Raw genomic sequence first — 20,680 nt, forward strand, 5'->3', positions numbered from 1 at the left:
GTTGTTGATGTTGCCTTCATGTGGAGAATCAGCTGATGAGGACAACCTGGACAACCCTCTGTGTTAAATTCAAGTTTAATTTATTTTTAAAATCTTGTAAATGTTTTTATCCACCAATAAAGCTGCATTTTGTTGATGAGCAACTATTTAATTAGGGACCTGTTTCTAGTCAGTAATTTTTCATTTCTCCTGACAGCAAATCTTCACACACAATGGTTTGTGGTTAGTAAAACAAAGAAAATCAGAACAAAGTAAATTAGCTGAGGTTCCTAGTCTTGAAATGGACTTGCTTTGACCTCAGATGATGCAGCTAAAGGATTTATCAGTTACTTTAAAGGGGAAGAGGCTGATGAGAGGAAGCCTAACGAGACAGACGGCCCATACAGATGAAAGGACCCTCATCTGAAGAGTTGTATGTAATTTTACATTTTCTACTTCCTTCCTTGCTACACGGCCATTGTACAGCACAAAATACTTGTACTGGTATAAAACATGTAAAAGGTCACAGCAGCGTCGTTTTCTGCCAATTTTATGGTCAAATATGTGAAGAAGAATGCTGTTTTACAGCAATATGTTCCACTCAGGAAACGTTTCCAAGATGTTTTGGAAGGAAGAGTAATATTGCAGTTTGTTTTTTATTTTAAATTACTTCCATTTGACGCCACCAAAAGTGGAGTTACCATGGAAACCTAAATAAGATGCATGACAGCCCCTGAGACTATACATTTCATTAATGGAGCTTGCATAACAGGTTACAATTATTTTCTGCATTCTTACTTTGGGAAACTTACGGAGCCATCTTAGCACTTCAGTGGGGGTGCGAGCAGACGTGCACCTACCAGCAGGTGTCGCTGCTGCTCACCTTTCACAACAGAATGAGCAAGTTAAATTAATCTATTGCAAACTTTAGCAGAAGGGCGGGTAACTAGAGATTTAATGCTGTATATCCTGAAGGAAAGTGAGACAAGATTTGTGCTTCTCTCCTCCCTGCATCCATCTACAGGTATCTCCGACCCCATAGCTGTGCACTGACCTGCTGACCTCAGACCCCACTGACTTGTTGAGATCTTTCATGGTGTTTTTAGAAGTGAGCAAAACACTGGACAGATGTCTCCCTTATATGTCATCTATCCTAACGATAGTGCCTGGATAAAGGCTTTGGGGTAGCATGTCTGCTACTTATTTGCACCTAATATTAGTAAATGGTATCCAATAGAACCACAAAAACGAGGTGTACTTGGCCAAAAAGGCAAGAAACTTAATCCAAATTTGCCTGCAGTTTTGTGGTAAAACAGAGGTAATTGTTTCTTTTCTTTTTTTATTTTAGATGCGATTAAAGTTTAACTATTTAGAATTAGTTATAAATCTTCGCTGAGCGTGATTAACTCGTGTTTTTAGCACCACCGTGTAGAAGTTCCTGACTTCCCGCTCCGCTTCCGCGGGCTTCCGGGCGCTGGCTGCATCTTCTGGCTGACCAATCAGAGCTCAGGACCGAGGCTGAGCCGACCAATCAGAGCTCAGGACCGAGGCTGAGCCGACCAATCACGAGCGAATATTTGGGAACCAATTTAAACAGCGCTCAAGCGCTTCCTTGTTTTACATTCTGCGACCTGTGGAACAAAACAACTTTATCAGGTCAAACATTTCGACCTTTTAAACTAAAAAAACAGTGTTAAGAGACAAGGAGGAAGAAGGATTGAATTATCCCCGGAGTTTAAGTTACGTGGGTGCCTGTGTGAGGCTAAAAGCTACCGTTAAATCGAACAATTTTACGTCTGTTTCCTCCAAGAAGCACGATGCCGTCCCGTGTGGAGGACTACGATGTGTTGTTCACGATAGGTTCGGGATCCTATGGAAGATGTCGGAAAATAAGGCGAAAATCGGATGGCAAAGTGAGTCAACTCGAGTCAGCTGATAATCGTAGCCCAAAGTAGCCCATAATGTCAGAACTTCTCTCAGCTGCTGCACTAAAGGAATTAGGGAAAGATTAAAACTCATACGATAAAAACTACAGTTTTCGTAGTGCTCTTTGGTTAAAGTTTAAACCAATTGCTGGAATATATGTTTGGCACAGACATGGGCAACCGAACCGTGTTTTATTTTATTTTGAAGGTCCTGGTGTGGAAGGAGCTGGACTATGGCACCATGTCAGAAGGTGAGAAGCAGATGCTGGTGTCCGAGGTGAACCTGCTGAGGGAGCTCAGGCATCCCAACATCGTGCGATACTACGATCGCATCATAGACCGGACCAGCACCACGCTGTACATCGTGATGGAGTACTGCGAGGGGGGGGACCTGTCCAGCCTCATTACACGGTGCATCAAAGAAAGGTGAGTGACCGACCAACCGACGCTGCTAGTGACCATCTGTCCTTTAATGAGTGCGTATCAGTAGGGTGGGTGTGTTTCATTGTTTTTTTTCCAGGCGTTTTTTGGAGGAGAAGTTCGTTCTGCGAGTCATGGCGCAGCTCACGCTAGCCCTGAAGGAGTGCCACAGGCGCAGCGATGGCAGGGGGGCCACCGTCCTTCACCGGGACCTGAAGCCGGCCAACATCTTCCTGGACATCAAACAGAACGTAAAGCTGGGAGACTTTGGCTTGGCCAGGATCCTGAACCATGAAACCAGTTTTGCGAAGACGTTTGTAGGGACACCTTACTACATGTCTCCGGTGAGTCCTCGCGTTTGGCCCGGTACTGAGGGACGTTTTTAACCTTGGTTCGGCACTTTTGACCCTAACCTCCTCAGATGTTATTGTCCATGCAGGAACAAATCAACCACTTGTCCTACAATGAGAAATCGGATATTTGGTCTCTGGGATGTTTGCTGTACGAACTGTGCGCTTTATTGTAAGTCTTGTTTCATTGAGCTGTTTTTCTTTCCAAGCTGCTGATTCATAAACTACCTCTAATATATATATATATATATGTATTTTTAGCCCCCCTTTTACGGCGTACAATCAAAAGGAATTGGCAGAGAAGATCAGAGAGGGGAAGTACAGAAGAATCCCTTACCGATACTCTGAGGAGCTGAACACGTTGCTCAGCAAAATGCTAAACTTGAAGGTTGAGAATAAGATCTTGACTTTATGCTGTTAGTAGATGTTGCCTCCTGATGTGGGTGCATTAGCTGATCTCCTTCGCTGTTCAGGACTATTTGAGGCCGTCCGTTGAGTCCATCCTGCAGAGCAGGCTGTTGGCCGACGCCGTCGCTGAGGAGCAGAAGGCACAAGTGCGACTTCGAAGGAAGTCTGCAGAATCTGCCCCCCCTCAGAAGCCGGCTGAGCCGACGTGTGTGACTGCAGCTGAGCTCAGACTGAGGGAACAGGCCCTGCAGCAGAGAGAGAAGGCCCTAAAAGAGCGTGAGCAGAGGCTGGAACGTAAGGCCTTCTGCATCCCATCCCTCACAATGCTGAGTGACCTTTAGTTCTCAACCACAACTGTTTGCAGGTTCTTTTTAACCAGATCTTGAAATGAAGTGACGCTGCATGTAAGAAAAATGTGTGCTCACCCCCTCCGTGCACTTAATTCTTTCCTTTTTTGTAACCCTCAGAACGAGAACAAGAGATTTCTGTCCGCGAGCGACTGGCAACGGAGAAGCTTGACAGGTATTTAGTGCTTTTTGAGGTTAGAAATTGAGTTGTCTACACTTCTGGAATATATATAAACTGACACTGAGTTTTTCCAAATGTTCTTAGAGCAGAGACTCTACTGTGGAACCACAACCGGCAGCAGCAGCAGAGACACTGGGCACTGCTAGGTATGGGAATTGGACGGAGACCTCTGGATTTAATCAGCTGATTAGGACAAGCTGCTTTTTTTTTTTTTTTTTTTTTTTTTTTTTTAGTTTATTTATTTTCAAAACTCTCAATCTTTTAGAATGGGATTTATTTAAGTCAAGATTTTGATGTATTTTAAAATCCTGTAAATATTCTTATCCACCAATAAAGACTTTAAAAAGCATTTTCTTGGGGGGGAAAAAATAAAGCGGTATATTCAGCCGTTTTCCCATTTAAACTGACAACAAATACGCATATTGTTCTTCCTTAATTCCTGGATCTTCACTGTTTTAGATGAGGATCTCTCCTCCGGGAAGAAGAAGGTTCACTTTGTGATGGAGAAGGAGCACCAGACTGAGATGTCCCGACAACTGATCTTTAAAAAGCTGCAGGCGGCAAATATATGTGATCAAACTCTGAAGGAAGGACAGACGTGTCCGTTAAAGAGCAGGAACATTCTTGGCTTAAGATGATTGCTGTGAAGGCCAAGAGCCCTGACAACTGTGATTACATTATTCTTTGCATATTTAATTTTTGTGAGCGAGATGCTCTCAGGAAATGGTGTTTTTGTGGAAATATTTGCACTGTAAATAACAATAAAAGGTATTTCAACCTGAGTGCACGTACAGAAACTGAAAATTCTGTTATGCAAAACCTGTCTTGGAGTTATTTCATTAATAATATCATATACACTTTGCATCGCTGTGTAAAATACAGGGGGGAAATATGTGTAATGGCTGGTTTAAAGAAACGCAGACGGTTTTCTGCTTCACTAAGACTCCACCAGAGGTCATCGTCGCCTTGTTTACAGATGACCTGCGTCGTTGATTAAAAGAAAAAGCCACAGCCGAGATTGACCTAAGTACACCAGGTTGTTCACGATGACTTGATAAGATGAGAACTGATTAAAAAGTTAGCAGATGAGAAATTTTATTGCTTCTCATTCAAAGATTAATCCTTTCTATTTTCACTGAACATGAAAGGGGGACATATTGTCGTAAATCCTTGACCTTGAAGTCAGTAAGTTTCCATATAAATGTATTTTCATCGGAATGACTTCAGCCACACGTCACTTTCGGCGTGTGTAGCAACCCCCGTTGTCGGGCCGCGGGCTCCGCCCACATTAAAGGGTCACAAAATCTGTCCAATCAAAACTGGCCTCCTGTCTTCTCCGCCAATGGGAGCGCGGCGAGGCGTCCTCACGCGCATTGTTCCGTGTGGAAAGTTTACCGGCTCGGGTGCAAAGTTTCAGCCGTCTGCAAACCGGAGCCAGTCGGCAAGACTCTGAATTCGGTGCCCGATCTGCACCCGGAACCAGAACTGCGGCCTCCTGCTTCTGCGCATGCGCCAACCAAACAAGACTCTTTTTTTGAATTGCCGAACCGAGTGCATAAATTGAGGAAGAGCAGGGATTATTTACTTTAAATTATTAGCTAATGCCGTTAGAGATCACATTTTAAATTGTTTCACAACTTCCGTTTTTTACATTTCATGCATGGGTGCAGTTTTTGTGGAAATTAAACTGAAAGCGTTGTCTAGCTATTCTAAAAAATATCCTCTTTGTGTGGCGTTTTGAATTTGGACTTTCTGTTCAACAAAAGTAAAACTAAGTATTGCTTTGATGAGAAAATATTTGGATGGCTACTTCTCCTAAAATAATTTCACCAGTTTCGTTATTCTTAATTTACTTATCGAACTGAAGATCTTTCAGTCTTTAAAATAAATAGAAAATAATAGCTAATCCACACCAGCCCTACAGCTATATGGAATATGTTTTTGTATGTATTTTCCAGACTTTATGACAATTTTATCTTTCATAATTACAATAACAGAAGACAGTATATTTTCTTCAATTTTCCTTCCGCCTAATCTTACAATCAAATATACATTTCCAAGTAAAAACAAGAAATCCTTTAGTGTTTAAATCAGTTTATAATTTTTTTTTTTTTTTTTTTTAAACAACCTTATAATTCCTAAAAATCTTCACGATGTTTAATGTCTTCAGATTTTATGGAATCTTACGTCTATTTAGTCCTTTTTATAATCTGATTAATAAAATATTGATTGTTTATTGTGCACCATCTTATCTACTTTCTTTCAGTTAGTTGTTCTGATCAAATTTAGTTCTCCTTTTGCTTTGGTTGCAAAAGTATAATATCTTCTTCATATTGTTTGACGTCTACGCTGTCTTTTGTCTTTGTTCCTTGGTTTAATATAAATAAAGCTTGGAATGGGAAAAACCGTCGTATCAATTGATGCGCATGCGCCGTTGCTGCCGCATGCGCAGAGGTGATATAAAGTAGCTCGAGTTCCGGGTGCGGATCGGGCACTGACAGTTATATTACGGGCGATGCTCCCGTTGCTGGATAACAATATTGAGAAAAGACGACATACTATTGGACGTATTGTCTCAGGGAACCAGCTATCTGGCCTTAATTCGTTATCTTGGAGTTCGACTAAATTAGAGAGCTAGCTAGCTGATCGTGGTGGACTCTTTTGGCGACACCTCCAACATTTTCTCCCCGGTATTTGATTAGACGACGGACTCTTAACGACAAAATGGCCTGTGAACCTAATCGTGCCCGACTGCTATGCATGCTCACGTTGACTTTTGTGTTTTTCATCGTCGAAGTGGTGGTCAGTCGGATGACCGCGTCTCTGTCGATGCTGTCGGACTCGTTTCATATGCTTTCAGACGTTATCGCACTGATCGTGGCTCTGGTGGCCGTGCGGTTCGCCGAGAAATCCCATTCGACCAAAAAGAACACCTTCGGATGGATCCGGGCAGAGGTGATGGGGGCTCTGGTCAACGCCGTGTTTCTGACGGCGCTGTGCTTCACCATCCTCCTGGAAGCCATCGAACGCTTCACCGAGCCCCACGAGATCGAAAGCCCGGAAATGGTGGCCGGGGTCGGAGCCGCGGGGCTGTTGGTCAACCTGCTCGGACTGTGCTTGTTCCACGGTCACGCCGGCGGAGGCCACGGTCATTCCCACGGTGGCAAAAACAAGAAGCTGAAACTCGGAAAGGATGGGAAAGGGTCTCCAGCCGCAGAGACCAGCACTTTGGTGGACAACCACAGCAGTCCCAGTGATACGAAGCCTAAAAATGGTAAGAGGCACTTTGGTGTACTGAATGTTCTCTTTTTACTGGTTTTGGTGTTAGTATCGAGCTATTCTCATTTACTAACCCCGGATTTGCTCTTGTGGACACCTAAAAACTGCTTTGATTAAGTTCTGTTCATGCAGTACCAGTAATCCCATTGAGTCATGTGCAAAAACTTCACATCCTCATGTTTCCAGACGGGATAATGGTTTAACGCCTCCAAACACAAAGTTAAAACTGCCCCAGTCCCACGTCCTTTGTCTTTAAAGAGTCAAACAAGCATGTGGAATGCCGGTTTCAGCGCAGTCCCCATGGCCCCCCCACCCCTTCCCACTGGCTACTGTTACTGGGCCGAACGTCAGCGTAACCATGGAGTTGACAAATCTAACAACACCATTAACTGCTGATGAACGAGCCGCCGGTCTCCCAGTACGGGAGCGAGTCAGGGCTCACGTGGTGTTCTGCCGTTGTTGCGTAATCTACCAGCAGTTACTGGTTTTGTTTTATCCAGAATTTTATTAGAAATTCCCGAAATGAACCATGACGTATCTCAGGTCAACAGGTTCCAAAAGAAGCTCCTATAAAATGAGTTTAATCTGCAATTGTTCTCAATTTCCAACACCTCGTGTGCCCTTATATAATTTCAGGTTAAATAGTGTTCAGTCTTTAAACGGGCTTGTGCTTTGACCTCACATGATGTAACTGAAGGTTTTATCAGTTACTGATATTTCCTTTGTGGAGTCACCTCCTGGCTCAGTCTGGAAGCCGTGTTTTTGCAGTGTCATGTGATCGTCGACGGTAGAACGTGCGGAGAATCTCACAAAATTGTGTTTATCTTTAAACATCCTTGTTTTCGCCCTCCCCACCTCAGAAATGATCTGCAAGGACAGTGAAGATTTACACATGAACGGCAACACCCTCTATGATGAGCTGGAGGAGCACGCGTCTTCGTCCCAGCTCAACATGCGTGGCGTCTTCCTCCATGTTCTGGGTGACGCTCTGGGCTCTGTCATCGTGGTGCTCAACGCTTTAATATTCACCTTCGTGTGGAAGCCCTGCCCGCCCGACGAGATGTGCCTGAACCCGTGCATCAACGGCCACAGCACGGACCACCGGCACATCAACCAGACGCTGGTCGGTATAACGGAAGGACCCTCCATGTCTGCCATGACCTTTGCCGGCCCCTGCTGGGTCCTCTACCTTGACCCCACGCTCTGCGTCATCATGGTGGGGATCCTGCTGTACACGACCTACCCGCTGCTCAAGGAGTCGGCCCTCATCCTGCTCCAGACGGTGCCCAAGCAGATCGACATGCACCAACTCAACGAGCGGCTGCAGGGCCTGGAGGGCGTGCTGGCCATTCACGACCTGCACATCTGGCAGCTGGCCGGCAGCCGAATCATCGCCACCGCCCACATCAAGTGCCACGACCCCACGTCCTACATGGACGTGGCCAAGCGCATCAAGGACTTCTTCCACAACGAGGGCATCCACGCCACCACCATCCAGCCCGAGTTTGTCACCTTCAGCTCGGAGTCCCGAGACTCCCTCTGCGAGCTCTCCTGTCGGACTCAGTGCGCACCCAAGCTCTGCTGCGGCACGGCAGACAAACAGAACGCAGGCGCTGATAAGAAAACCGACGCCGAGTGCAAGGCCGCCGCCGCCGCCGCCGCCTCAACCCTGGAAGTGATCACCGAAGTCCCAGAGCAGGTGGCAGCTGCTCAGACGCTCCTGCAGCCCAGCGCGGACGCCGTCGCCGCCAGGGAGCTGGAGTCGTCTCTGTGAGCCGGAGGCCCCTCGCAGAAATGCGGAGAGAACCACCAGTTCAGGCTGAATGCATCGTCATGGACGCTGTTACCATGTGATCCATTACTCTGTGAAGTAAAGCAACAAACCCCCTAGCTCAGTTTTGATGTGTTTGAGCCATTTCAGTTATCTTTCTGCGCCCACTTTCATTCCCCCCCCCCCCCCCCCCCCCCCCCCCCCGACTCTCCTTGGCGTCCCCACTGTTGAACATTGCACCGGCGGCAGAGTCGGTGGTGCACGTAGGGGTTCACTGACCTCACGTCCTCCAGGACCAGAGCAAGGTCTGCATGCGTGTCCCTCATTAGCACTATGTTGTGATGCATTAAGTCATTCCATGGTATTCCTGTGCCAAAGCTTTTCATGGAAGGGACCCGTGAAATTTGGGGCACACGACAGTAGGTTATTTTCCTTAGCCTATGAGGACCTTTGGGGAGAGCACCTACCTTTTTTTTTTAAGGCATTAGCAGATGTACTTTCTTAGTCTCTGGCTACCAAATAAGAAGTATTGCCTAGTATTTAAGCATAAGTTATTAGCAATGACCCACATTTCTTTCTAGGTGGTGTTTTCATCTGCCCGACCATCTATGCTGTAGTGAGTCAGGTTCTGTTATAGTGATGTTTTTTCTAACGGGTCTACTTTGCGGGACTTCGTCCTCCAGCCTCGAGCCTTTGGATTTCAGTCGCTCAACACCTCTCACCTCGCCTCTTAACTAGCTGACGGACTGAATCCGGACTTCACGCCGGCGTCTGAGTGGCGCGACGAAATGTCCCTTTGCTGATTGGATGCCTGACGAGCACTGATTGCCATTATGGATAGCGAGAGGTTATTCTGCCTGATGGCCGCTGTAGTAGATCTAAATCCTAATGAATGTGTCTGCACCTTGTCGCATTAGGGAGTTTTTATACTTGTATGACATTCTGTGTATCTGCATGACCAAACAGATCCCCTGCGTTGGACTTCTTGTTTTATTTCCGGAGTTCTGGTTGCTGCTTACCAGCACCTGCTGGTATCCCTCAGCATTCCCTGTAAGGCTTCAGGGAACGACTGGTCTCTTCACTGAAGATAAACCCATATATATGGTGGCCTTGACGCTTTCACAATTTTTCACACACACAAGACTGATTTTCAGACCCCCCCCCCCCCCCTTCCCACGCCCCAATTTTACTGTGTATGCAATATAGAAATATATGCTGGGAAATGCGTTTCGATGTGTTTCTTCATTTGTACTGATTGGTCACTTTTATTCTATGTATTTTAAGACTTGAGGTCTTGTGCAAAACCTAAAAAAAAAAAAAACGAAACTTTTTTTTATTTTAGATATAACATGTCCAAACTGATGTGTTTTGATAAACTATATATCTACAGTATCTGTCTGGTGTGTCATTGTAAAATAAATAAAACATGGCTGTTTGCTCCAGTTGCTGAAACTAAGAGGCCCCGTTCATTCTTCCTCCGGCCTGTTGATGTGGCGTTAACTGTAGAAATGACTTTTCCCTCTCTGAACTTAAAGAACCGTGTAAATGCTGTTTAATCCAGTGAGAAATGGCTTTGAAAAGCTTCTGTGCGCCGTACAAACTGCGGCGAGCCGGCGTTTTAATAACGCGACCAGAGCGGTTTATAGGTTTAACGTGAGGAATTTGCTTTACTTTTATTATACTTGGCCTAAATTCCTGCTTCCAGCGACGTCGAAAGGAAACGCCGGGAAGTTGACAGGGTGTGACGCGCAGTGACGGGAGCGTTCATGTGACCATCCCGTGACCTGGCGTTAAAGCGCTGAGACTCCTGAAGGGGCTGAGCTCATTTCCCTTTGATCGATTCCCGCCGTAGGCTTTGATCCTTCAAAGGATCTGACAGCAGCACATGGAAGGCCAGAGGAGGAAGTGGACGTACGGTCCCTTTAAAGTCCTGTCCTCAACCCTGGGTGTGAGGCCATCTGTCTCCTGGGATTATGGAACAGCACGATGGATGTGAGAGGACAGGGTGAACCTTATACTTTTGGGGAGGGGGGGGGGGGGGGGGTCTCTCGGGTCACCAGTCCCGGAGCTGAGCAGCAGTACTCGCCGGTGATCCAGAGATCCCGACCCCGCTCGGGAATCTCTGCGGACTCCTGGAGCATCTCCTTCTCTCCCACACCCAGAAACATCTAATCTGACCTCATGGGCAGTTCGCACACAGGAGCCCAGAGATTAGAAGGTCCGGAATGTTCCGCAGCTATGAGGGTGTTTTGGTTCTCTATCAGCGTGACGTCCCCGCAGCTTTCCTCTGCTTTTTTTAAATTAGGCGTCAGCGTTTTAGGATTTGCTGGGAATGTGAAAGGTGACGCGTTCCTAATCAGGGACAGGGAGGGGCCGAAGTCCCAAAATGAGGGGTGCGGGAACGGCGCAGGTTTAATGTTTCACTCACTGTCATCTGCATCTCTGTCAGACTTTGATCGTGAAGTCGGGTCGGTCCAACAGCAGAACTGAAGCGCTGATAACAGGACAGAGACGATCCACGCAGTCTCTCCCATACAGTGGAGATAAACGGGCCCTTATCAGCGGCCTCGGGGGGTCGAGGCTTCAATGAAGTCGTCTTCATTTGGATGGTTGATAATTCATTGTTTTTTATCTGTGCACCTTGACTGACTGCCCCCCCCCCCCAACTTGAACATTAATTTACAGATCTAATTTAACTGTAAATCATTAAGTTTAATCTCATTTTAACCACACTCGCACACACTCCGAATCTTCTGGCTGCTTGAGGGTTTCAAACTACAAAGTTGTGAACTTGCCCGAATAAAATATGCTTGTTTGTTTGCTTTTTATTTTGTTAATCAGAGATCTGTGCAGTTCTGTGTATTTTATATTGGCCATGTGGATTCCTTATTTAAAAATGAGCAAACATGACAGCTTCTTTTACTTGATAACGCGTTACCCTTTAATTTGTTTTATCTTCATTTATCCAGAAAACTGTTAATGGTGGGGGAGTTTTCTTCTTTATTTTTTAAGGTTTTTGAACTGGTGACTCCATCATTTTGGAGACGTCACTTCCTGTCCAGTTGCATGGCCGTCACATGATCGCCGCCCCAGGATGTTTACGATGTGTTGCTCAGCTCCAGGATAAAAGGACACATAAAATCTGTCCTACATTTACTTTAACACCCATGATGTGATTAATTTATGTGAGATAAAGGGTCTATCTCCTGTAAACTGTCCTGTCTAACGTGCGTATTGACGTGTACTAATAGGAATAATGATTCTGAAAGTTAGCATTACTGAAGGGTATATTCAGCACTGCTGAGCTGAACCCAGCTTCTGTGTTCTGCTGGATCCCTCTGGTCGTCCGGGTCACACGGGCCGCGGCCCGAGCGGCTTCAGCTGCCCTCCGAGTGCAGCTGGAACAATAGAGGTGTTGGCTGCAGCGGCGCGCTGAGAGACCACTCTGAACTCGTTCCAAGGTCAGGCCTCGGCTGTCAAGGGAGGATCGGAAACGCACAACAACAAAAGGTTCAGAAACGTTCGACGCCGGAGACGCGAAGGGTTCGCTCGCTGGATGCGGCTCCCACGCTCGGTCTAACGCCACATTTGTTGGCGGCTGGTAATCCTCAAAAACAGGCTCGTTGTCTATGTTCTCTGGGTCTTTATGGCGGCTCGGTTGGTGAGCGTTTTGTCTTTTACCCGCTGAACTAAGCTGATAACGACCATCTCTAACGCAACAATAACAACAGATAATGATATACACACATGCCAGCCGCGCCGGCGTTCCCTCCTCAGATTGTGGGGAGGCCGAAATTGGATCTGAGGGGCCCGATTCTACCTGCACCACCCGTTCTGGGCCTGATACAACAATAAAGCACCCGCTCAGGCAAAAGAGCGGCGTCCTGCGTGAAGGGCACAGCCCTGACCTTCAGCCAAAGCACAGTCTTTGTTGTCGTCTTCTCTTTGGCTGTTGAACCACAAGGTCGCCGTCTTATCTCAGGACTGGAAAGACACACTGATCCAATCTAATGTGCCTGGTTTATAGCGAGATGCTCCTGTTGACTGCAGACAGCGAATTCCAGCATTTAATGACTTGTTTTGTTTCCATCCGGGCTCGCTATGACCGGGCTGAGGTGCCAACTTCATCGTTATCTTGTCTTATCTCCACTCCGGGATGTCCAAATCTAGGATGTTATAACATAACTGGGTTGGAAGTTATACATTACAAATCTACAGTGCCTATAAAAGGATCCTCCCTGGCTGCTTCTGCCTTTTACTGCTTTTTCTTAAATACAATGGCGATAAGACGTGTGGACAAGGACTCACAGAAAACATTTCATGGCCAAGAGGAAGCAGATTTATATAATAAGTCGCATCGGCTGATTGCGTAATCATGGGACTTTTGCTGGGCGACCAGTTCCATTTATTTGGTCTTAATGACCTGAGGACACGTGACAGGAAGGTACAGAATTCTCAGAGTGACTCAGGGAAACAGTGAGGTTGGAAGCGTTTGACCCAGTCAAGTGAGCAGGTGAGACACGGATGAGGGAGGTCACCGAGGCATCTGTGCTGCCGCCGCATGCTTCAATCAGTCACATCTTCATGGGAGAGGGAGAAAATGGGTTTCTAGATGAGTGCTGGGGGGGGGAGTTTCAGTCAGAAGAATGCAGGAGTGAACTGATTCATTAATGCTAAAGAGTTACGCTTGTTTTAATTTTAAATGTGTACAGTCGACTCTGTGTCCATGTGTCATTTGAAACAACCCCCCCCCCAGCACTTCTCTGACACCCCCCAGGCCAGAGGTGCCCTCCTGGACTGATGAAAACCTTTAAGGACTTTGTAAAGTGAACTGACGGATTTGGTGAATCGCATTCAGGAAACTTATGCGTGGTGGCGGCAGCGTTAGCGCCGGGCTAAATGAGGACAAGAACAGTGGAAAAACAGCAACAAGAGCAAATATTACAGGATGGTTTCAGCCCCCCCCCCCCCCCCCCCAAGAAACTGGTCAGAAGGGCTGGCTCACTCCTGGACTGTTCTCTGGACTCCATTGACGAGGTGGGTGAGAGGAGGATGTTAGCCAAGCTGACATCAATTATGGACACCCCCTCAACTGTGGGGGCCTTAAGCAGCTCCTTCAGCAGCAGACTGTTACACCCACGGTGTAAAAGGGAGCGTTACCGCAGGTCATTTATCCCAACGGCCGTCAGATTGTTCAACATTCACAAAAACATACACAACAATGTAGCACCAATAACCCAGGGTTGGCATATTTGCGCTAACTAATCATCCTACCTCTGGAATGTCTTATTTGCACATCTTATTTGCACCTTCATTTTTCTTCACACTGTCCAACGCTCCTTCTGTACATAATTTTAATTTCTGTATATACTGTACAATGTACATAGCAATGTACATAATAGTCTTTTTATTTTTATTTTTTTCTTTTAGTCCTTTCTGCATTGTACACCACCGGCTACCGCTGTAATGTACAATTTTCCCGATGTGGGATCAATAAAGTTTTTTATCCTTATCCTTATCCTTAACCTCTCTTAAACCAACCAACCAACCAACCAAGCACACATACATTTTAATTACATTTTAAATGCAAGTTAATGCATTCATAGAGCTTATGGAGTTCATCCACAGCCTAGACAAAAACAACAACAAAAAGGTGCCACCTGGATGAACTAAGTAAACAGGTAAAAGCCTCCATTTGCATCATCACTGGAAGGGACAGTAGCTTTCAGCTGGCAACAAGCTCTCTAACCCCAGCTGTCATCACGAGTAGCTTCTCATTTCTGAAACATCCTGAGCTCCTGGAAAAGATGCTGGTCTGTTTGAGAAGGGTCAGATCTTTGGCTGCATCGAGCGGACAAAACATCGAAGGAGGCTGCAGAATGTTTGGTGAAGAAGTCTCTAAAACATGAATAAAAACTGGAAGCACGGTGGGGAAGAGCTGTGGATCCTGAACGATGGTGATCGGGATCCTCCCCCACCATCAATACAAGATCCTGGTGAAAAATAAATGCAACGCTGGATGGAAAAGGACCTTTTCCTGGGTGAGTCTGTGTATTTACGATCCTGGCGTCTCATTTGTCGGCCTGGTGCAAGAACTAGAACAGGACGAACAAGGAGCCGATAGTTTACCGGAGAGGAACTTGGACGTGTCTTGGAGGTTTGGTACAACAACAAGAGGAGCGCTGGTGCAAACAAGTTCGCAATCTGTCGCAAGAAACTGACCTTTTGTTTCCTGTTATCCTTTATTCCTAAAAAACCAGGGCTCCTAAAATGGGATCCATCAGTCGAAACTGCAGGATAAATACGTCAACGTCACGTTTGATTGTTTTGCCTGATAGAACAACCACGAGAAGATTCCGCTCCCACGCTGACCTCCAAAAGCCCACGGACAATTTTGAAAGCAAACGGGGTCACCAGGACAAAGACCGCCAAAAAAGAGGATGTCAGCAAAGTTCTTTTTTTTTTTCCACTGTGCTCATGTGACCAGTACTTCCTCCTCAATGGACCCCACAGCTGACAGAGCAGAGCTCTCAGTTCCCAGTGGAAACAAAATAACATGACACAACATGAGTTTATTTATTGGCAACATAATTCTGGAGGAGAGGAAGTCGTCTTTTACTGAAACGGACCTAAACTAATCTGGGTGTGTGTGCAGAGTCTTTGCACACCTTCAATCTGGCGTTTTTTAAACTTGATAAGAGAGTGGCGTGGCGTCTAGCTGCGGCCCCTCGCAGCAGCATTGTCATCCTTTTTACAGGGGTTCTCCCTAATCGCCCATAAATTGGAGTCAAAGCGCCAAGAAAAGAAGCGGAGGAGCGTCTGAATGTTGGCGCTTTGCAGGCCCCGTCATGTGACTGCAGCTGGCGTCACTGCAGGATGGAGTGCACAACGCTGGAACCTTCCAGGAACCAAAACTTCTAATGACACTTCTGTGCTTGTGTTATTTCTCTTTTTAAGGTGTTGCAGAAGCCGGTGTAGGAGTTTTGTAGGGTAGCTGAGTTCAGAAAGTATTCCCTGGATATTTGTGCAGGTGTGGCACTTCTCAGATTTTCTTCCCATACACACACTTACAAAAACAAATAGAAAGGTTCTCCACCCATCCTGGAATCAATTCTAGGTTTAAGTGAAGGCAGGTAAAAGCAGCCTGGAGAATCTGGCTAAAGTTGTAGGAAACTACCCTCTAGTGGCGCAACGGAGAGGTGACAAACCGCCGAGGAGACGCCGTTGTTGGTGTTTACTGCTGTTATTTGAATGTCTGCGTTCACCCTTTCACGCACAGAAAGAGGCCTGGAACCAACGACCAGCTGTTCTACCGCCTCAGATACAGAAACCACTTGAAGGCAGCTGTGGACATTCGATGACCTCTTCTGTGGCTGGAGGGGGGGCGCACGGAAACCTCAGGGAGCGAGTGAAGAGGACAGAATGGAGGATTAACAGGGACATGTGTCTGGATTATAGGGACAGCTCATAGAACCATCTGTCACCTCCTCTCTGAGGTTAACACACACCCCCAACACACACATCACACTCGGTGGTTGTTTGAAATTCAGATTAGAAAACGAAAGAAATTCAGTTCTGGACAGGTATGTGCTTCATCCGGCCATTTGGGGGAGGCGTGAGGTGAAATTTTGAAGATTAAAGATGCAGAAATTCTGCCACGAACCTCTGGAACTCTCTTGAGAGCAGCTTTATAGTGAAGTAAACAATAAATAATTGCTCAGACCTTTCGAAAGAGCACAGAATGTTGATCCTCACACCTATAAATAGCCTGGAATGGCTTTGTCCCAGCCTAAATTCTGATTATAGCAGAGGAAAATAATAATGTAATAGATTATTGTAGACAGTGGGGCTTCTACAACGACGTCAATACATTTCTGTTTGTTGTTGTTTTTATATAGGATGCAGCTAAAATAGGACTAAATAGTTTATCTGACAGATTTAAAAGACTAAAGAACACAGAACCGGCCTCCCTCTGGACTCTCTTGTGCTTCGGCTCTGGGTTGGTGCTTCAGTTGCGTTTCTGCGCCGATGTTGAAGAGGAGGATGGAGGTGGAGGGTGATGGGGAGGGAGCTGCTGTGGCGGAGGGAGACTGGCGGCGTGTTGCAAACGGAACCAGTCCGCGGTTGGCTGCTTGCGCCCACGCACCGGGTGAACTAAGGAACCTTGATACACACCTACACAACAGCCGTGGGTAATCTGAACTCGTCATCATCCGAGCTACACCGCCTCCTGTCCTCTTTTTAGCATTTGGCGTGCTAATTTAACCCGCGCTAATGCCAGATGACCTCGCACAGATGCTGCGCTGGCTGCGCCCAGCTGCCTCCAGCTCCATCCTTCGCAATGACAAAAACATCCAGTCCATTCGTATTTTCCCATCCCTGCCCGACCCAACCACATCCCCTTTATCAGCCTCTTCGTCGCTCTTGAGCTCCCTCTCAGCTGATGGAGCTTATTGTGGACAAATAGGCTTAGGAGCCTGCAACTATGGCAACGGCCAATCATTACAAGCTTCATAAGCATTTCATTGGGGGCCGTGATCCAATGGATCTCGTTAGAGATGCTGCTGCCAACCTCCTGCAACAAGTAAAAACAGGCTAAAGAAGCTCGGGGGAGGAAGGAGGGGAGAGGGAGAGGGAGGGGGAGAGAGAGGGAGGGAGAGAGAGAGAGAGAGGGGAGGACCCATTTCTTTTCATTTTAAAAGCCAGTCAACTGTCTGGCTGCTGCGGATCGTCTTCTTTTGCTCCGCTGTGGTTCTTGTTCCCCCAACAAGTCCTGAGAAGAAACTTGGGACCAGCAACAAGGGAGGATCGTTCTTTCTGTGAGTCTTTCTGCAACACCTCCGTTCAAATGGTTCCAGGGGTCGCGCTGCGTTAAAAGTGGTTGTACTGGGAAAATAAAAACAGCTTTGTGAAATTGCTGATCAAACCTTCGCGTGATGTGATCACAGATTCCTGGTGAACAGATTATTTAGTGCTGACTCAAACAGACCTGGCACAAGCGCATGAAGAGCAGGTTTGCTGGAGGTGTTTGACTCCATCTTGAGGGTTTATTTCTGCAACACGGTGACTAATCTGATTCAGGTTTCTGCCTTCCTAACAACAGCAGCTGGGGTTTGAAGGACATCCTGAGCAGCTGAATGGCCATAAAGGAGAGAAGAGGAAAAGAAAAGAAAAGAAAAGAAAAGAAGGCTGCGGCAAATGATGAGTGATCAGCAGCCTCCTCAGGTCACCGCACTGAAATATTCCCTCATTCCACGATTTCGTGTGATTCATTGGTGATGAGGGGAAACTGCTCAAAGCCTTTGCAGTGTTTCGTGTGATCTGAACCTGAACGAGTCCATGTTTCCAGCCATTTCCTCAAAATTCCTCGAAATAATCGCAGCAACACGATCGAACGAGGTGCCTTTTCAGACAAGGGATCATTGAAAAGAGGAAAAGATGGAGAGATGTTTATCTTAAAGGGATCCCCATCATCCATGTTCCTCATGGTTGGAGAGATGAACACAGTCCCAGTCTCTCCTCTTTGTCCTGCACATAATTAGTGTCACCGGCGGTGACCTTTGACCCTTCAAGACAAAATGTCTCATTAAACCCATTTAGATTTTACTTTCTAACAGTTATGGATTTTCCATTTACTTCACTCAGGCGTCCGTCCGGAATAACGTTCTCTTCCTGGGGAGCTCGTGATGCAGAACATGGCCTCCTGGTTCAGCTGGAATGAGCCGTATCACCGGACCCCCCGGAGGGATCCCTCCGAGGTGGTCACCGAAACGCTGATGCTGGAGCTGAGCTGGCAGCTGAAGGAGGCCGAGAGGCAGCAGAGGGAGAGAGAGAGCGAGTACCGGCGCCTCAGGACCGGCGTGGACTACGGCTGGCTGGCCATGACGCCGCGCTCCTCCTTCAGCATCAGCACCGGGCAGAGACTCGGCCTGGAGGAGCTCTGCTCCAAGGTGCCGCCGTCCTGCTGTGGCGCGGTCATACTCAGGTGAGGGACCATCGCCCCCGGCAACCACAGAAGCTGATGACACTTCCTTTAATCTGCATCACCCACAGACCGCCTGACCGCGCTCGGGTCTCCGCTCAGGCCGCAGGTGTCTCGTAATGAGCGCCGACACATTTGACTGGTGTTGATGGGCCTTCTGTGGGGTGATTAACACATGCGCTCCCGTTGGTCACAGCTGAGGCCTCGTTGCCCGCGGTGACTCAGACTGCTTGGCTAACCTGTTTGTGCACGAGTGGCGGGAATTAAGTCAATCATTGGTTCACCAGAAGCACCCTCCAAGAAGCCTGCTGCCCAACAGATGCCTATTTAAAGGTCTGCTGAGCACTCAGCAGCAGTGCAGCAGGGACTGATTAGCAGGAGGGGGGGTGACATTGTTACTGCCTTTCATGACATTTGTTCTTCTTATTAGATGTTTTCCTGCCTAGTACGGATTTAGGCTCCAACTCTGGGGTTCTTTCTCCAACTGGAAGGATCTGCCTTATACAACTGTCCCACTTCCTGTTCCCTGCTGCTCAGGTTCCGGGAGGTCATGCAGGCCAACGAGCCCGAGGTGCAAGAAGTGTCCAGCCTGTTTCGCTCCCTCCTCCTGGAAGTTCTGGATCAGTTGAAGGAGGAGCAGGAAACCCAGCGACTCGCCCGCCAGTGGAACAAGCCCGCCCCGAGCATGTCCCTGGTCAACTTCCGGTCCCGCATCAAGATCAACCCGTTCGGAAGCACGCCCGGATTGACGTCAACCGTGGCGGCCAGGACGGGGCTGAGTGACCTGAAAACGGTGTCGGAGGACGTGGAGAGAGGGGAGGACGCCACGGGGAGGTCACAGAGGGTGTGGAGCATGCCTGACTTCAGGAACAAAGGAAGCAGCAGCAGCAGTGGAGTTGTCTGATGGGACAGATTCTGTACTGGACTTGCACCAGTAAAGGCAGAGAGAACCCCATCCTCTTCCTGGAGCTTCTCAGATGATGCAGCAGCAGGTGAAACATGTGCAGAGACCGACGTTTGGTTTCCGGGAGGCTCAAAACTGTCAAGATGATGGTTGCAGCGCGGCGTGTGAATGATTTGGTGCAACCAGCTCATCAAGATCGAAACAGGCCTTTTCATTGTTGTCACCCCCCAAAAGGCTCAGTAATATCTAGAAAACCATGAGGTGTTTATGTAAATGCTACCAAGTCACTAGCTGCATTTTAATACCTTTCTCAGTGGATTTGAAAATAAAAGCTGATTCTCTTTGGAACTCGTACAAATGTCAAAAATAAGACTGATGACACTTTTCCTTTATTCACTTTGGAAATGTTCAGGGTTCAAAAAGGTCATTTTAACTGAGGATGGCATTTACCCTTGTTAGACAAGCGCCGCAGCAGAAGGAACACGGTGGATTTAAATGAATTATCAACAGCTTGTTAGCATGTTTCAGGCGGGTGGTGATCTTGGCTGCCTGCATCTGACAATTAAGCGCACCTAAAAAATTTTAAAAAAAAACAACAACCACAGAGCCACAATTGTGTTGATTAAAAGAAAGATTGTTGACTGAATGTAAAATGATGACTTTAGCAGGGACGTCACTAAACATTTAAACATTGGCTTTTCTTGATGCAACCGCTTCCCAACGAGCAAGACGGCGTCATTATTTAAAAAGTGGCGTTTATCGGAACCGACAGCTCAAACCTGGATCATCAGCAGCAACAACAACAACAGACTCCAGCTCCCGTCAGGACAGCGGGAGGAGTCCCAGAATGGTGCCGGCAGCTCCTGTCACGAGAGTGCTGACGAACACATAAATAGTGGTTGGAACACACAGCTCGGGCTTCTGATCTTTCTTGTGTGTTGCTGCAAGATGTCCTTTGGTCTCCTGAGTTCTGTTGGTGCTCCTGGACTTCACAGGGTAGAGTTCAAGAATTCAAGAAGTTGTGCTCGATTTTTATCCCTCTGGAAACAGAAATGTCAAATATTAGGAAACACTGAATGGAAATAATGAGTGACTGCATCCTCGATGGTGAAAACACTGGATTACCTTTTTGTC

General features: G+C 47.0%; 3 protein-coding genes across 3 annotated transcripts; all 3 read left to right on the forward strand.

Moving 5' to 3' along the window:
• The first annotated feature begins 1,570 nt into the window (after positions 1-1,570).
• On the forward strand, positions 1,571-4,429 carry nek2 (NIMA-related kinase 2). Its single transcript, XM_003971850.3, has 9 exons — positions 1,571-1,892; positions 2,113-2,330; positions 2,425-2,668; positions 2,764-2,846; positions 2,936-3,062; positions 3,148-3,376; positions 3,550-3,604; positions 3,695-3,756; positions 4,070-4,429. The coding sequence occupies exons 1-9, from the start codon at positions 1,797-1,799 to the stop codon at positions 4,246-4,248; spliced, it is 1,293 nt and encodes a 430-aa protein (XP_003971899.2). The 5' UTR covers positions 1,571-1,796; the 3' UTR covers positions 4,249-4,429.
• A 1,739-nt stretch (positions 4,430-6,168) lies between these two features.
• slc30a1a (solute carrier family 30 member 1a) lies at positions 6,169-10,112 on the forward strand. Its single transcript, NM_001032723.1, is given in 2 exon segments — positions 6,169-6,884; positions 7,750-10,112. Coding segments are annotated over 2 exon segments (1,464 nt in total). The 5' UTR covers positions 6,169-6,334; the 3' UTR covers positions 8,664-10,112.
• A 7,240-nt stretch (positions 10,113-17,352) lies between these two features.
• Positions 17,353-19,918, forward strand: rd3 (retinal degeneration 3, GUCY2D regulator). The gene is made up of 3 exons (XM_003971851.3): positions 17,353-17,479; positions 18,306-18,645; positions 19,180-19,918. Exons 2-3 carry the CDS (start codon positions 18,347-18,349, stop codon positions 19,544-19,546), a joined length of 666 nt encoding a protein of 221 aa, XP_003971900.2. The 5' UTR covers positions 17,353-17,479; positions 18,306-18,346; the 3' UTR covers positions 19,547-19,918.
• The last annotated feature ends 762 nt before the right edge of the window (positions 19,919-20,680 follow it).

Source organism: Takifugu rubripes, chromosome 16 (genome assembly GCF_901000725.2).
Source record: "Takifugu rubripes chromosome 16, fTakRub1.2, whole genome shotgun sequence".
Taxonomy (NCBI): domain Eukaryota; kingdom Metazoa; phylum Chordata; class Actinopteri; order Tetraodontiformes; family Tetraodontidae; genus Takifugu; species Takifugu rubripes.

Excerpts from the sequence above, each read along its gene's own strand:
- rd3 (XM_003971851.3), top strand. The coding sequence starts at position 18,347 with ATGCAGAACATGGCCTCCTGGTTCAGCTGGAATGAGCCGTATCACCGG. Across the intron at positions 18,646-19,179 it reads TGTGGCGCGGTCATACTCAG|GTTCCGGGAGGTCATGCAGG; the intron begins GTGAGGGACCAT and ends CCTGCTGCTCAG.
- nek2 (XM_003971850.3), top strand. The coding sequence starts at position 1,797 with ATGCCGTCCCGTGTGGAGGACTACGATGTGTTGTTCACGATAGGTTCG. Across the intron at positions 3,063-3,147 it reads GCAAAATGCTAAACTTGAAG|GACTATTTGAGGCCGTCCGT; the intron begins GTTGAGAATAAG and ends TTCGCTGTTCAG. Across the intron at positions 3,377-3,549 it reads GCGTGAGCAGAGGCTGGAAC|AACGAGAACAAGAGATTTCT; the intron begins GTAAGGCCTTCT and ends TGTAACCCTCAG.